The following is a 13,850-nucleotide window of genomic DNA, read 5'->3' as shown; positions in this document are numbered from 1 at the left end:
GGGTTCAAGCAATTCTTGTACCTCAACCTCCCAAGTAGCTGGGATTACAGGTGTGCACTACCACGCCCAGCTAATTTTTATATTTTTAGTAGAGACAGGATTTCGCCTTGTTGGCCAGGCTGATCTCGACTCCTCGACTTATGTGATCTGTCTGCCCCGGCTTCCCAAAGTGCTGGGATGACACGCGTGAGCCACTGCACCTGGCCACCAGTTACTTTTTGTTAAAGGGACTTTGCTTCCTTCAATAAGTGGAATTTCTTTTTTTTGAGACAGGGTCTCACCCTGCTGCCCAAGTGGGAAGTTGGAGTGTAGTGGTGAGATCCCTCCTTATCGTAGCCTCAACCTCCCAGGTTCAAGTGATCCTCCTATCTCAACCTTGCTAATAGGTGGGACTAGAGGTATGCATCATCATGCCCAGCTAATTAAAAAATAATTTTTTTTTAGTAGAGACAGCGTCTCACTGTGTTGCCCAGGCTGGTCTTGAACTCCTGGACTGGAGCAGTTCTACTGCCTTGGCCTCCCAAAGTGCTGGGATTATAGACATAAGCCACAGTGCCTGGCCTATAACTGGAATTTTTAATGGAAACCTTGTGGGCCTTTCAGTTACCAGTTTGCAGTGGAGCGTTTGTCTTTGTCTTTTTAAAGTTATACTGTAAGAGTAGGTAGAGAGACTCAAATCTGCAGTTCTCTTGACTGATTAGTATCCCTTTTTTGTGTTTTGTTTTGTTTTTGTTTTGTTTTTTAAAGACAGGGTCTGGCTCTGTGCCCAGGCTGGAGTGCAGTGCCATGATCTCGGCTCACTGCAACCTCCACCTCCTGAGTTCAAGCGATTCTCCTGCCTCAGCCTCCTGAGTATTTGGGATTACAGGCATGTACCACCATGCCTGGCAAATTTTTGTATTTTTGGTAGAGATGGGGTTTCACCATGCTGGCCAGGCTGGTCTTGAACTCCTGACCTCAAGTGATCTGCCCACTTCAGCCTCCCAAAGTACTGGGATTATAGGCGTGAGCCACCACGCCAGGCCTAACGCCTCTTGTATATGGTCCTTAATCTCATTCACAAGTGGAGGAGCCCTCATGACCTAATCACCTCTTCAAGACATCACCTCTTAATGCTGTTCACATTTGGCAACACCTGAATTTTGGTGGGGACACATTCAAACTGTAGCACCAGGAGCATTATTCTCTTTTCCACTTCGTGGGGGATATAATTTGACCAGTGTTGTAAGGTTGTATAGTGAGAAGCTCACTAGTGAGGTTTTTGGTATATATATTTAATTGCCCTAGTGAATGTTCCTTTGATCAACCTTTCTTGTTAACACTTCCAAATATACTTACTGCTTCTAGCACAGTAGACTATCTCCAGCAAAAATCTACTTATCAGGTCTTTTGGTTAGTGGTAAAAATTTGAGAAATTGAGGTTGGGGAAAAATTGACAGTAGAAAGGTGGGAAAGATTGGACTCTAGCAGTAGTCTAATTTTGTACGTTAAGTAGTGAACCTAGCACATATCAGATGTTTAGTAAGTAAGTGATAAATATGAAACCACAAGTCCAGTCATGTCAGAAGATATCTGCTTGGTTTTCCAAAAGTGCGAATTATTTCCTCTTGTTAGTTTTTTCCTATAGTGGTTGATTGAGGAACACACACAGACAAGCAGTATATGCACGCACATATACATATATGTTGTTAAAACTTTTAAATTAGAGTATGATGTAACTTAGAGAAAAATGCACTAATTATAAATATATAAAAATTTCACAAAGTGAACATATTTGTTTACTAGAGTCCCCTTTGTGCTTTCTCCCATTCACTCCTCTCCCCAAAAGTAACCAGTATCCTCACTTCTAACACTGCAGATAAGTATGTAAATGTAATAATATAATATGTGCTGTATTCATCTGACTTCTTTTTCTCAGCATCAGGTTTATGTTATCTATTCATATTGTGTAGGGAGCAATAATCATTTCATTCTCATTGCTGTAGTATAGTACTCAATTAGCTTAGGGGAAACTTAATCTGGTTTATTTTTTTCTTCTTAAAGCGGCTTTAATGTAGGGTTGGGGTGGCTTTCCTAATTGTCAGAAACTGCTTGCTGCCTGGAGGCTACTGGGAAAGAGGAACATGTTCTTCTAGGAACCAGTGAATCAACTTGGTGGTGAAGAAGCTACCTCTATACATTTCCTCTGTGCCTTCTGAAATGTATTTACTTTTGCTAGTAGAAAGTTGTTGATTTTTCAGGTTTGTTCTTTAGGGTTATATAGTAACAGTAATAGCTAGCATATATTGAGCTTTATATTAGGTATAAGTACTATGCAAAGTGATTTTCTTAAATTACCTGTTTTTATTTTCATGAGAACTGATGTTTTATTAATGTTCTGGAGAGTGAGGTCTTGGTCGGTGCGAGTGAACACATCCTTTAAATGTATGTTAGGCTGTGGCCTCCATTATCTAACTGCTTCTTCTTTTCATGTGTAGGTATGTCATTGATGGTGCCACTGCTCTTTGGTGTGCAGCTGGAGCAGGACATTTTGAAGTTGTTAAACTTCTAGTCAGCCATGGAGCCAACGTGAACCATACCACAGTAACTAATTCAACCCCTCTGCGGGCAGCATGCTTTGATGGCAGACTGGACATTGTGAAATACTTGGTTGAAAATAATGCCAACATCAGCATTGCCAACAAATATGACAACACCTGCCTAATGATTGCAGCATATAAGGGACACACTGATGTGGTCAGATACCTTTTAGAACAACGTGCTGATCCCAATGCTAAAGCACATTGTGGAGCCACAGCGTTGCACTTTGCAGCTGAAGCTGGTCACATAGATATTGTGAAAGAGCTGATAAAATGGCGTGCTGCTATAGTAGTGAATGGCCATGGGATGACGCCATTGAAAGTAGCTGCCGAAAGCTGTAAAGCTGATGTCGTTGAACTGTTGCTCTCTCATGCTGATTGTGACCGAAGAAGTCGGATTGAAGCTTTGGAACTCTTGGGTGCCTCCTTTGCAAATGACCGTGAGAACTATGACATCATAAAGACATACCACTATCTATATTTAGCCATGTTAGAGAGGTTTCAAGATGGTGATAACATTCTCGAAAAAGAGGTTCTTCCACCAATCCATGCTTATGGGAATAGAACTGAATGTAGAAATCCTCAGGAACTGGAGTCCATTCGGCAAGACAGAGATGCTCTTCATATGGAAGGCCTTATAGTTCGGGAACGGATTTTAGGTGCTGACAATATTGATGTTTCTCATCCCATCATTTACAGGGGAGCCGTTTATGCAGATAACATGGAATTTGAGCAGTGTATCAAGTTGTGGCTTCACGCCCTGCACCTCAGACAAAAAGGTAACAGGAACACCCACAAGGATCTTCTTCGATTTGCTCAAGTTTTCTCACAAATGATACATTTGAATGAAACTGTGAAGGCCCCAGACATAGAATGTGTTTTGAGATGCAGTGTTTTGGAAATAGAACAAAGTATGAACAGAGTGAAAAATATTTCAGATGCTGATGTCCACAATGCTATGGACAATTATGAATGTAATCTCTATACCTTTCTGTATTTAGTGTGCATCTCTACCAAAACACAGTGCAGCGAAGAAGATCAGTGCAAAATTAACAAGCAGATCTACAACCTGATTCACCTTGATCCCAGAACTCGTGAAGGTTTCACCTTGTTGCATCTGGCTGTCAATTCCAATACTCCAGTTGATGATTTCCACACCAATGACGTCTGCAGCTTTCCAAATGCACTTGTCACAAAGCTCCTACTGGACTGTGGTGCAGAGGTGAATGCCGTGGACAATGAGGGAAACAGTGCCCTTCATATTATCGTTCAGTACAACAGGCCCATCAGTGATTTTTTGACCTTGCACTCCATCATCATTAGCCTAGTTGAAGCTGGAGCTCACACTGACATGACGAATAAACAGAATAAGACTCCGCTAGACAAAAGTACAACTGGGGTATCTGAAATACTACTTAAAACTCAAATGAAGATGAGTCTCAAGTGCCTGGCTGCCCGAGCAGTTCGGGCTAATGACATTAACTACCAAGACCAGATCCCCAGAACTCTTGAAGAGTTTGTTGGATTTCATTAAGTGACTGGATGTGTAAAGTCGTTTAATGTGGTGCTAAAAAGTAAAGGACTTTAATCACAGACAGTAGAATTATGTGTTCATAAATTCTGCTTTTCTTTCCACTACCCTTCCTCCCATCCCATCCTTCCTTAGTTCTGTATTTGTTTTTTTTGCCTCATGGTAATTGATTTCAGACAGACTTTAAACAAAGCCACATTGTTTTGGTGTAACGATAAGGTATTTGGATATTGGTCACCTATTTGTCTTTTTTTTTTTTGAAAGGAACAGATATAAAATGTTTTGTTTATGTAACAAGGGACATTTATAATTTCAAGTTGATAATGTTTTAAACAGCTGCTTACAAAAGTATTTCTGTTCAGCCTATGTCAGCATGTTATCCATGCAGCAGTTTTGAGGATTTTATGAAGAAAAAGAGCTAAAAAGGAACATTAAAAGGAATGGGATATCCAGGTGTTCTGCACATGCCAAACTGCTGTAGATAGTTTTCACTCTTCTGTTATTTATACGGAGTGATGCAGCACATTTTAGCATTCAGGAGGATTTTAAAAAAATAGCTGCAGATTAATCTGGAAAATGTGCTAATTTAATAGTTACAAATTTATAAAGTTAAACCCATTTGAAATTGTTGCATTATGCTGGGTAGTATATACAAAATGGTTATCATCTTAAACCAACTTTTCAGAGAATCTTGATGGACTCTGCCTTTAGGCTTGAATTCTTCAAAGTCTATTTTAATGAAATTTATCTAAATTGCAGCAGTCTATTTGATTCAGCTCATAGACATGTAAAAATTATGAATGCTGTTTTCTTATGAAACAAATTGTCACAGTGTAGCTATACATTCTATTTTTGTCCCCTTTTCCCTTTTCCTCCTGTATCTTTTAAAATTTGGAAACTACTTTTCCAGAAGGCATTATTTATGCCTCCCTAATAAGGTATTTTTATTTATGACAGATGAAAAGGAACCAGGATATTTTTGAATTTTTTCACTTTCTTAGTTTGTGACAAGAAGTAGAAATATCACTAGTGTGGTATAGGAACTTACGTGTTTTTTATGATAAAAATAATTCTTAATGCCACTTGAAAGGTAATTTTGTCTGAGAGCTGCAAATTTTTCAACCACAAAATGTCACTTATTCCTACAGGCTATACAGAGGTCTTTATGGTTTTTTTGTTTTGTTTTGTTTTAATGGCAACATTTTAACTGTCAAACTAAAAGGGTATTCTGTGATTATCTTTTAAGCATTACAGAAATTCAAGTGAAAGTTACACGCTTATTTCTATTGATGTTAAAAATGATAATGAAAGCAAAATTAGCTGTATCTGTAATTTTCTCTCTAGTGCCAAATGAATGCCTTAGCTACTCATAGTGCATGGTACTGTAAGTGAAGACCTGCAGCTTTTTTTTTTTTCCTTTAATGAAAAGCATTATAATGATGTAGCAGCATCAGATATAAACTTAAAAAAAATAAGGTTTCAATTAACATTTTATGTATGGATAATGCTTTGTAAAGTATAAGAGAAAGGTTGCCGTTGGATCAGTATAAAACAATGACCAAGCCAAAATCAGCACCTAGGGCCTTAAATAAAATAGAAATACCCCACAAAATGAAATATTTTGAAGGGTGGGAGGGGACAGAAGGGGGGACTATCCCCCAAGGATGCAAGATACTTTTTACAGTTGCTATCATCATACTTTGTGTGTCCTCTTGCTTCAGTTAGGAATATTTTGATGGTAAATTCTGTCATCGTAATAGATTTCTATTTTCCTAACCTGAGATTTTACAAGGAAGGTTTTTAGGTTGGCTTAAATGGAGGTATTTGAGTGAGCCCTAATTTGAAAATTACCAGACTTGATCCTCCTGGTATGAGTCAAGGAAATACTGTACCTTGCTCTTAGCAACTCTCAGTGGCCTGAAAGAGAAAATGCTCTTCTTCAAGGTGAGTGAATCATGCTTTTCCACAGTTCAGATCAGACCCTTTATTTTTCAGACTACAAGGTCTGCTTATTGGACAGTCTAAGGAATAACTTTGATACTTGGTATTCAGTTGGTTCCATTATTAATGTATATTATTTTTATTTAAACATCAAAACTTAAAATATCAGATAATGTTGCATGTTTTAAAAACACATTTCATCCCTTTGGCTACCCAGGACCAGCACTATTTAAGACACTGCTTATTTATAAAATGAGGATAATGATTATATGTACATATTCAGACATCAAAATTTAATGACATTCTATTTTGAGAAGGGAAGACAATGCTGGAGAAAAACTGTTGATTGAAATGCTGACAGGTTGGAGAACAAATTTGAAGACAGTGGAATAAACTATGAACTATGCTAATGGTAATTAGATTTTTTTGTTTGTTTGTTTAGTATAGTGGTAAATTGTGTAGTATCCTGCTGAGAATCTAATTCTATCTTGTAAAATCAATCCAAATGTGTATTGTGAAACACCTGTATAAAATCATTTTTGAAATAAGTGATCTACATGCCTGTTTTTTTAAAATGTTTTTGGTAGAATTGTTTTAAAATATGTGTAGCCAGACCCTTCCCCAGCTTAATTTTTTTTTTTAAAAAAAAGGAAAATAGGTAAGAAAATGATAGTTCTATATCTTAGCCCTCTGTGAACTCTAGGCTGTCTCCATTTTGCAGCCACTTTGGTCATTTGATGTTTACTATTGGTATACTTATGCTCTGAATTGTATCTCTTCATTGATGGTATTACAGATTCAACCAAAACTTCTCTGTCCTGTTCAGTAATTGTTATATAAATCTGGATGAGCTAGGGAGGCCCAGATGGATGTTTTCATTTGCAAATCATGAGAAACTTAAGTGGGTTTTATGCACTTGATAGAGTTGGCAAAATTGAGCTATTGAGTTTAAGTTAACTATTTAACTCAAGGAATGGGCAGCAAACCCATCCCCTCAATTGATAAAGAAGGGGGAACGTTTTTACATTAGAACTGACACTGACAGCATAGCTTTTTCAGTCCACCCTGGTTGCTCTAGTAGGCCACAGCCCAATCATGTTAAGGTTCTTTGCTGTGGGAATTTTAAAGAAACCAAACCCAAAAGCAGACCATCTGTAAGCTTTGGTCTGCTTGTTTCTGAGAAGGGTTTTATTTCATTATACTAATAGTGGACTAACAATTGGTAATTGTGAGAACTTAGGTATGATAGCATTGTTTGAAGTAAAATATGATTTGGGGGCAGCAGCTTTCTAAATACCAACTCTGTTTGACAAATGTTTTGAAAATTGAAATTTCAAGTGAGCAACACCCTGTTAAGAGTTTCCACTATAGTTGAGGCAGCTACTTTATGAATAAGACCACTTTGGGTTGTTCAAACAGAAGCATTTCTTTTCTTTTGGAATGGGGTGGGGTGAGGAGTGAGTTGCCAGACCTTTGATTACAGTTTGCTGGTTTAGAAACAGCCAGTCAGTGGCTGAATTAGTGAATAGATGAATGAAAGTATAAAGGACTTGTTTTTTTATGGTAGATTTTCTGTAAGAATCTTAAATGTTCCTTTTCAGATTAGTCAGATGTGTTGATGCACACATGACTATTCTGTTTTTCTCACTGACTATACTATAACGTTAAAAAGGGGTTAAAGAAAACAAAACTCTGCCTTTTGTGCTGTGAAATATTTTTAGTCCAGAGGTTTTAAGCTATGTGTCCATTCCTGCTCTGAAAATGCATAGCTTTCTTCTGGATGTCATCTCTTGAAAGTAGAAAACTCCTATGTGTATATCACATTGCAGGGCTTTCTTATGTATTTCTGGCAGACTTTCCCAAATCTTTAGATGGACTGGGTTGTACAGCATGCCCTCCCCCAAATATGGGATCTGAAATAAATACTACACTATTGATAGTGGAGATACATTAATTTTTAAAACTGTAAAGTAAATGTGGTCTCTAGTCTAGGTTTGTGGTGTGTACCTTTGTGTTAATGTATAGGGAAGAGACAGTGACTTGATGGTTATGGGGAGTGTATCTTGATGTGTGTACAGGGGTAAGTATTGCTAAATTATTAACAGCTTTTATTCAGGGTGAGTCATGTGATGAATGGCCTAATCAGAAAAATGAAGGAGCAAAGATGCAAGCTTGCCAAGTGATGAAACGAACACGATTTTGTATCTATTTTTTATCAGGTGTTGTAAAATTTGTGCATGGCTTTTTTTTGTTGTTGCTTAGTAACTGGTAGAGAAGAAAAGATGAGGAAAGAAACTCAGCTTTCCTCACCAATGTTTTCAGAGGTACACAGTTAGGGAGTAAAATCTGACTGGCCTAATCGATGGAAAAGACCCTGTCCTTTTCACCCCATCCTGCAATCCTCCGTGTAGAGGAACTACATTGTTGTATTCTAGTAATTCACTGTGATTTATAACAAACCAGTGATGTCATTCTATTGTGCACTTTTGTCAAACCATTTATGTGACTTTAATAAACATAGCAAACTTGCTGACTGCACCAGAGGTCCATTAGTGATTTATATATTGCATGACATTTTGTATTTGAGTTTGACATGTAGAGTCATTTTTAGTTTCATGGCAATTGACAGTCCTAATAACTCAGCTAATTTGAAACTAACAATCTTGCTGTGTAAAAGGAAAAAATGGTGTTTGTGTTCAGTAAATGTTTGAAAAAAACTACTTTGAGGTTTGTGTCTTTATTATTCAGTGTGCCGTAGTTGCGATGTTCTTTTGTTGAGTGCCTTAAAGTTGTGAAAGTTATATATGTGCACGGGAAAAAATTCAAATAGTAAAGAAAAATTCAAATACTTTTTTTAAAGTTCCCTTTTCATCTCTCCCCGCCTCCCATTTGGACTCTGCAGAGACAATCACTATTAATAGTTTTTTGAGTAGCTTCCCAGAATGTTTCTGTGCACATATGTATTATTTCTCCTTTTCAGTTTTTAAAATGCAACACTATTCTGTATCTTATCTTTTTCATGTAATATATCTTAGGCATTTTTCATTTCTATATGTATAGATTTTTAAAACAACTTCATAGCATTTAATTCTGTTGATGGATTGAAAATGTATTGAACTAGATTGTATTGATGGACTTTAGGTTTTCAGTTTGTGGTATTTCAAATAATGATGCAGTCAGCATCCTTAAGTACAATACTTAATAGGACATATTCATTCCTAGCAGTGGTACTTGGTTTAGTGACTACTTAAAATCTTGACAGAAGTTACCAAATTGCCTTCCATCTTTCTGCATCTTTATTGACATCAGATATTACTTAATCATTTAGTTTTTTCAAAGTTGTGATTAATGAAAAATAGTATTTCATGGTTTGATTTGTGCGCCTTTATTATGAGTGACGTTGAACACTTTCATATATTTATTGACTATGTTTGCTTTGGGGTTGTGTTTTTTTCCCCTACTTGTTAGAAGTTCCTTAGAAGTTTGAGTACATTTTCTCTGTCATATAATAGTTGCAGTTTATTTACTTTATGGTACTTCTGTATCTAAAGTTTACATTTTTCTATATTCAAATTTATCACAATTAAAAAAAATGGAGTCTTGAGTTTTAGATCCTGCTTGTAAGGCTGTCTCTATTCCAAGTTGTATGTCTTCCCCCCCCCCCCCATGATCTATTTGAAAGAGACACTTTTATGGTTTCCCTTTCCTTCTTTCTCCTTCTCTTCTTTGGTTTAAAATTTTGATTTTCCTAGCATTTGGTTTTTGTTTGTTTGTTTGTTTTTTGAGACACGATCTCACTCTATCACCCACGCTGGAGTGCAGTGGTGCCATCATGGCTCACTGTAGCCTTGATCTTCTGGGCTCAAGTGATCCTCTCACCTCAGCCTCCCAAGTGGCTGGGACTACAGGTATGTGCCACCATGCCCAGCTAATTCTTTTTTTGGGGGGTATTTTTTGTAGAGATGGGGTTTTGCCATGATGCCTAGGCTGGTATTGAACTCCTGGGCTCAAGCAGTCCTCCCACCTCAGCCTCCCAAAATGTTGGGATTACAGACATGAGCCACCACACCTGGCCTTGGACTAGTATTTCTTCATTTGTCTTTTTTAAGTGGAGAGGTGGGAGTGGCTAACTTTTTTCATTATTATATGTTTATTTTTCCAGATGAAGTTTGGTGTCATTTCATCATGTTAAGAGATTATTTCGTTTAGCATTGAGTTAACAGATTTAGGGACATCTGTGCAGTTCTGCATTTCTGAATCTTTTTTTTTTAATCCAAAAGAAATCTGTGTCTGGTTAGGTAAATCATACACCTCTATCCAGAATTTGTTTGTTTGTTTTTTTTTTTTAGGTTTTTCTTTTTAATGAAAGTCTTACAACTATTTTCCTTTTATTAGCACTACGTACTTCTAAATATTAATGTTTTTACAAAAGCACTGTAATTTTTTTCTTTTTAAAGAAATACATTTTCAGTTACTTCTTTTGGATGTCCCAGATACACTAATCATTTGCAAGTAACAATAATTTGGCCTTCTCATTTCCAGCATTCACACCTCAGGAGAGTATTAAAGGGTGGTATTGGAGCACACCCTCGGGACATGTTTGTTTTCAAATTTAGATTCTGAGTGGCTATTCCAGTCTCTATAGAGATCTGAAAAAAAACTTCAGCCCTCTCATTTTATAGTTCAGGACACAAGCCCAGAAAGGCTGCACAAGGACTAAGTGTGTCATAACTGAGAGTGGGCTCTGGGTCTCTTGACCCACTGAGCAGTGCTCCTTCACTGTGAGATGCCAGTACTAAGGAAGCTCACCTTCAGATCTCTGCTGGGTCACTCCCCGGCTGCAATACCTAGTGAGACCACGGAAATCATCCAGACAGGTTTTAAAACATTTTTTTCTTTGTTTCAAGTAGTGTCTGCTGTATGACAGATGACTAAAGAAAATACTGGCAGTACTATATTCCTTCAGATACTTGACCTAGAACATTTCAGTATGAGAGAGGCAAACTTTAGATAGTTCAGAAAACCTTAGCTTGTTGGCAAGTTTAGACAAAAATATATTTTCTAATTTGCCTGTGCTTTAAAACTTTGGTGTGCTCAGTCCATCAGAGGGGAGGACTGGGGTTTTGCTTTTGCCTTAATCAACGGCAAGATACTCTTGCAAATTGGTGCTTCCTGAACACCTACTATATTTCAGGCACTGCACCACAGATACGCATACAAAAATAAGAGACTAGCCTGGGCAACAAAGTGAGACCCCCTTTCTACACAAAACTGAAAAATTAGCTGGGCATGGTGGTGCACATCTGTAGTCCCAGCTACTCGAGAGGCTGAGGTGGGAGGATCACTGAAGTCCAGGAGGTTGAGGCTGCAGTGAGCTGTGATTGTGCCACTGCACTCTAGCCTGGGTGACAGGGCAAGACCTTGTCCCAAAAATAAGAAAGATGGTCTCTCTCCTTGATAAGCTTGTTCTCCAGTTAGATGCACCTATTTGAAATTTGATTTTCTGTATTTCCTCTAATTTTCTAAACAAAACAAGTTATTTTTTGACTCTGGCTTGGGCCACCTTCTGAAAACATTTCAGACACATCACTAAGTTGCTGCACATCTTTTTAAATGCAGTGCCAGGGAGATAGTCCAGGAGTTTGAGACCAGCCTGGGCAACATGACAAGACCCTGTCTCTACAAAAAATACAAAAATTAGCTGGGTGTGGTGTGTGCCTGTAGTCCCAGCTACTCAGGAAACTGAGGTGGGATCACTTGAGCCCGAGAGGCAGAGGTTGCACTGAGCTGTGATGGAGCCGCTGCACTCCAGCCTGGGCGACAGAGCGAGACACTCTCAAAACCATGCAAAGCTGATTAAAAGGGTAGGTCCCTCAATGATAGTGCTCCTCCTTTAAAAACAACTTTCTGCTTGTACTCTACTTTGGACTTGGTAAGTTTGCTAGGTACAGTTTAGCATACATCTTATTGAAAAGTTTTGGAGTCCAGGTGCAAGGCTTATAATTCTCTCTTCATGCTAAATCAGCAAAGCTCTGTTCCTGCTTCAGTTTCAGTTTTGGAACATGCTGTCCTATTTTAGCATGATGTTGAAACTAATTGAATAGACAGTGACACAAAAGCACTCTGCAGATTTTAATGTGGCCAATTAGGCCTGGCTGTCCTTTGAGAAGAACCTAGTTGATGTTAACACTAACATAAAGATAGTTCGCGAGTTGGTTTTTTTTTGTTTTTTTTTTTTGTTTGTTTTTTTTGTAAGAAGGAGTGCAGAATAAAAGCTGGAACCACATTAGCTAGCTGAAGGTAAAAGCAAAGACCAGTATGATGTTGAATAAAAACGGGACCATTCATACTAATGGCTGTATTTAAGTCACCAAAGGCACATTTGGGTGGTGGGGAGACTGCTTGTTGGGGGTGAGGCATGGGTGCAGTGAGTTATGCCAGGAAAGGAACATGATTAAGCCAGCGGTCTCCATTACAGGCTGCTTGGCATCCTGGGCTTGAAGCCAGGGGACTGACTCAAGTCTAGTGTCTTATTCTCAGACAATATTGATGCTAAAACCTTTTGAATACTGATGGAGGTAGCAATTTATCTTGTAAAGACCTCTAGGGATGGAAAGGTCCACACCGTCTCCCAGAAGCTCTTCCACATGTCCCTGGGCAGAGCTATTCCATAGTGTCTCCATTGTGTTTGTGTTAGCACTTTGCTCTTTTCACCTAGGTACCCGTCATGTTAAGAAACATTACCTTCCTTAACAAAAGTAAAACCCAGAAACTCCACTGGGGTTTTTGCTGATTTTCTTTGCTGGCTGCCACCAAGATAGTCCTCAGCACAGCTGAAGGGCATCTAAAGACAGGCCTGACAGTTTAAGAAACGGACATTGAAGATTAGAGCATAGCAGAATATTACTATAATATCATAGCAGAATATTATAGCTGTTATGTAATATTAAATCCAGATGGCTGTTCTGTAAGTTTAATGTGCTTAGAATTACCTCATAGAACTTGGATCTGTGAAGTCTGAGGAGGAACTTAGGAGTCTGTGGTCTGACTGAGGCAATCCTGGGACCACTCTTTGAGAAGCTCAGCTCTGCAGAGATCTTCTGCTTTATGAGGCACAATGGGCTTGGGCACAACCCCCCGTTTCTTCATCTTCTAGCTTGGATATTCACTTACCTGTTGATGACAACTCTCAGCCATTAGAGTCATCTAGGGAAGTTGGAAGCAAATTTGGCCCCTCTCCCAACCAGTGAAATCGGGATCCATAGTGGGTAGGGCCCTTGCAGTGGTCACTTTTAAAGCTTCCAGGTGGTTCTAAGGTGCAGCCAGGATTGAGAAACACTGTTAGCATAGACTTTGCTCCCTATAAGATGCATCTTTGTTTGCTCTACCAGGCACTCTTAAGGCTCATATTGGACATTTATACTTCAGAGTAAATAGATTCAGAAAGGGAGACTTGATAACAGAAATTGAGAGGCTGAGGATCTTGATACAACTCTCAGTTTGCCTACCTTCTGACCACTTAGTTGGTCTTGGTGTAGGTCTGGGGAAGGGTGTGAAGGGACTGTGGAGTTCTGGAATAAGGGCTGCCTGCCTCTGACTGCGAGTCCAGAGGTTGCAATTCAGTGACCTCTGGGCTGCATTTGACCAGCAGGTACATTCTGTTTGGCCTGCAGTGTGGTCATAGGTAGCAGTTTTTAAAAATATGAGGCCGGGCGCGGTGGCTCAAGCCTGTAATCCCAGCACCTTGGGAGGCCGAGACGGGCGGATCACGAGGTCAGGAGATCGAGACCATCCTGGCT

The 13,850-nt window shown here is 38.8% G+C and overlaps 1 protein-coding gene across 1 annotated transcript in view; it reads left to right on the top strand.

Annotated features, from left to right (window-relative positions):
- FEM1B (fem-1 homolog b (C. elegans)) overlaps positions 1-8,771 on the top strand; it is a 19,337-nt gene extending 10,566 nt beyond the window's left edge. The window contains exon 2 of the mRNA XM_011940338.1: positions 2,478-8,771. Coding sequence (XP_011795728.1) covers positions 2,478-4,113 — 1,636 coding nt within the window. The 3' untranslated portion in view covers positions 4,114-8,771. The remainder of the gene's footprint in view (positions 1-2,477) is intronic.
- The last annotated feature ends 5,079 nt before the right edge of the window (positions 8,772-13,850 follow it).

Source organism: Colobus angolensis, unplaced genomic scaffold (genome assembly GCF_000951035.1).
Source record: "Colobus angolensis palliatus isolate OR3802 unplaced genomic scaffold, Cang.pa_1.0 Scaffold19, whole genome shotgun sequence".
Classification (NCBI taxonomy): domain Eukaryota; kingdom Metazoa; phylum Chordata; class Mammalia; order Primates; family Cercopithecidae; genus Colobus; species Colobus angolensis.
Note: the sequence above shows the minus strand (reverse complement) of the source record. Positions and strands in the feature narration are given on the sequence as shown.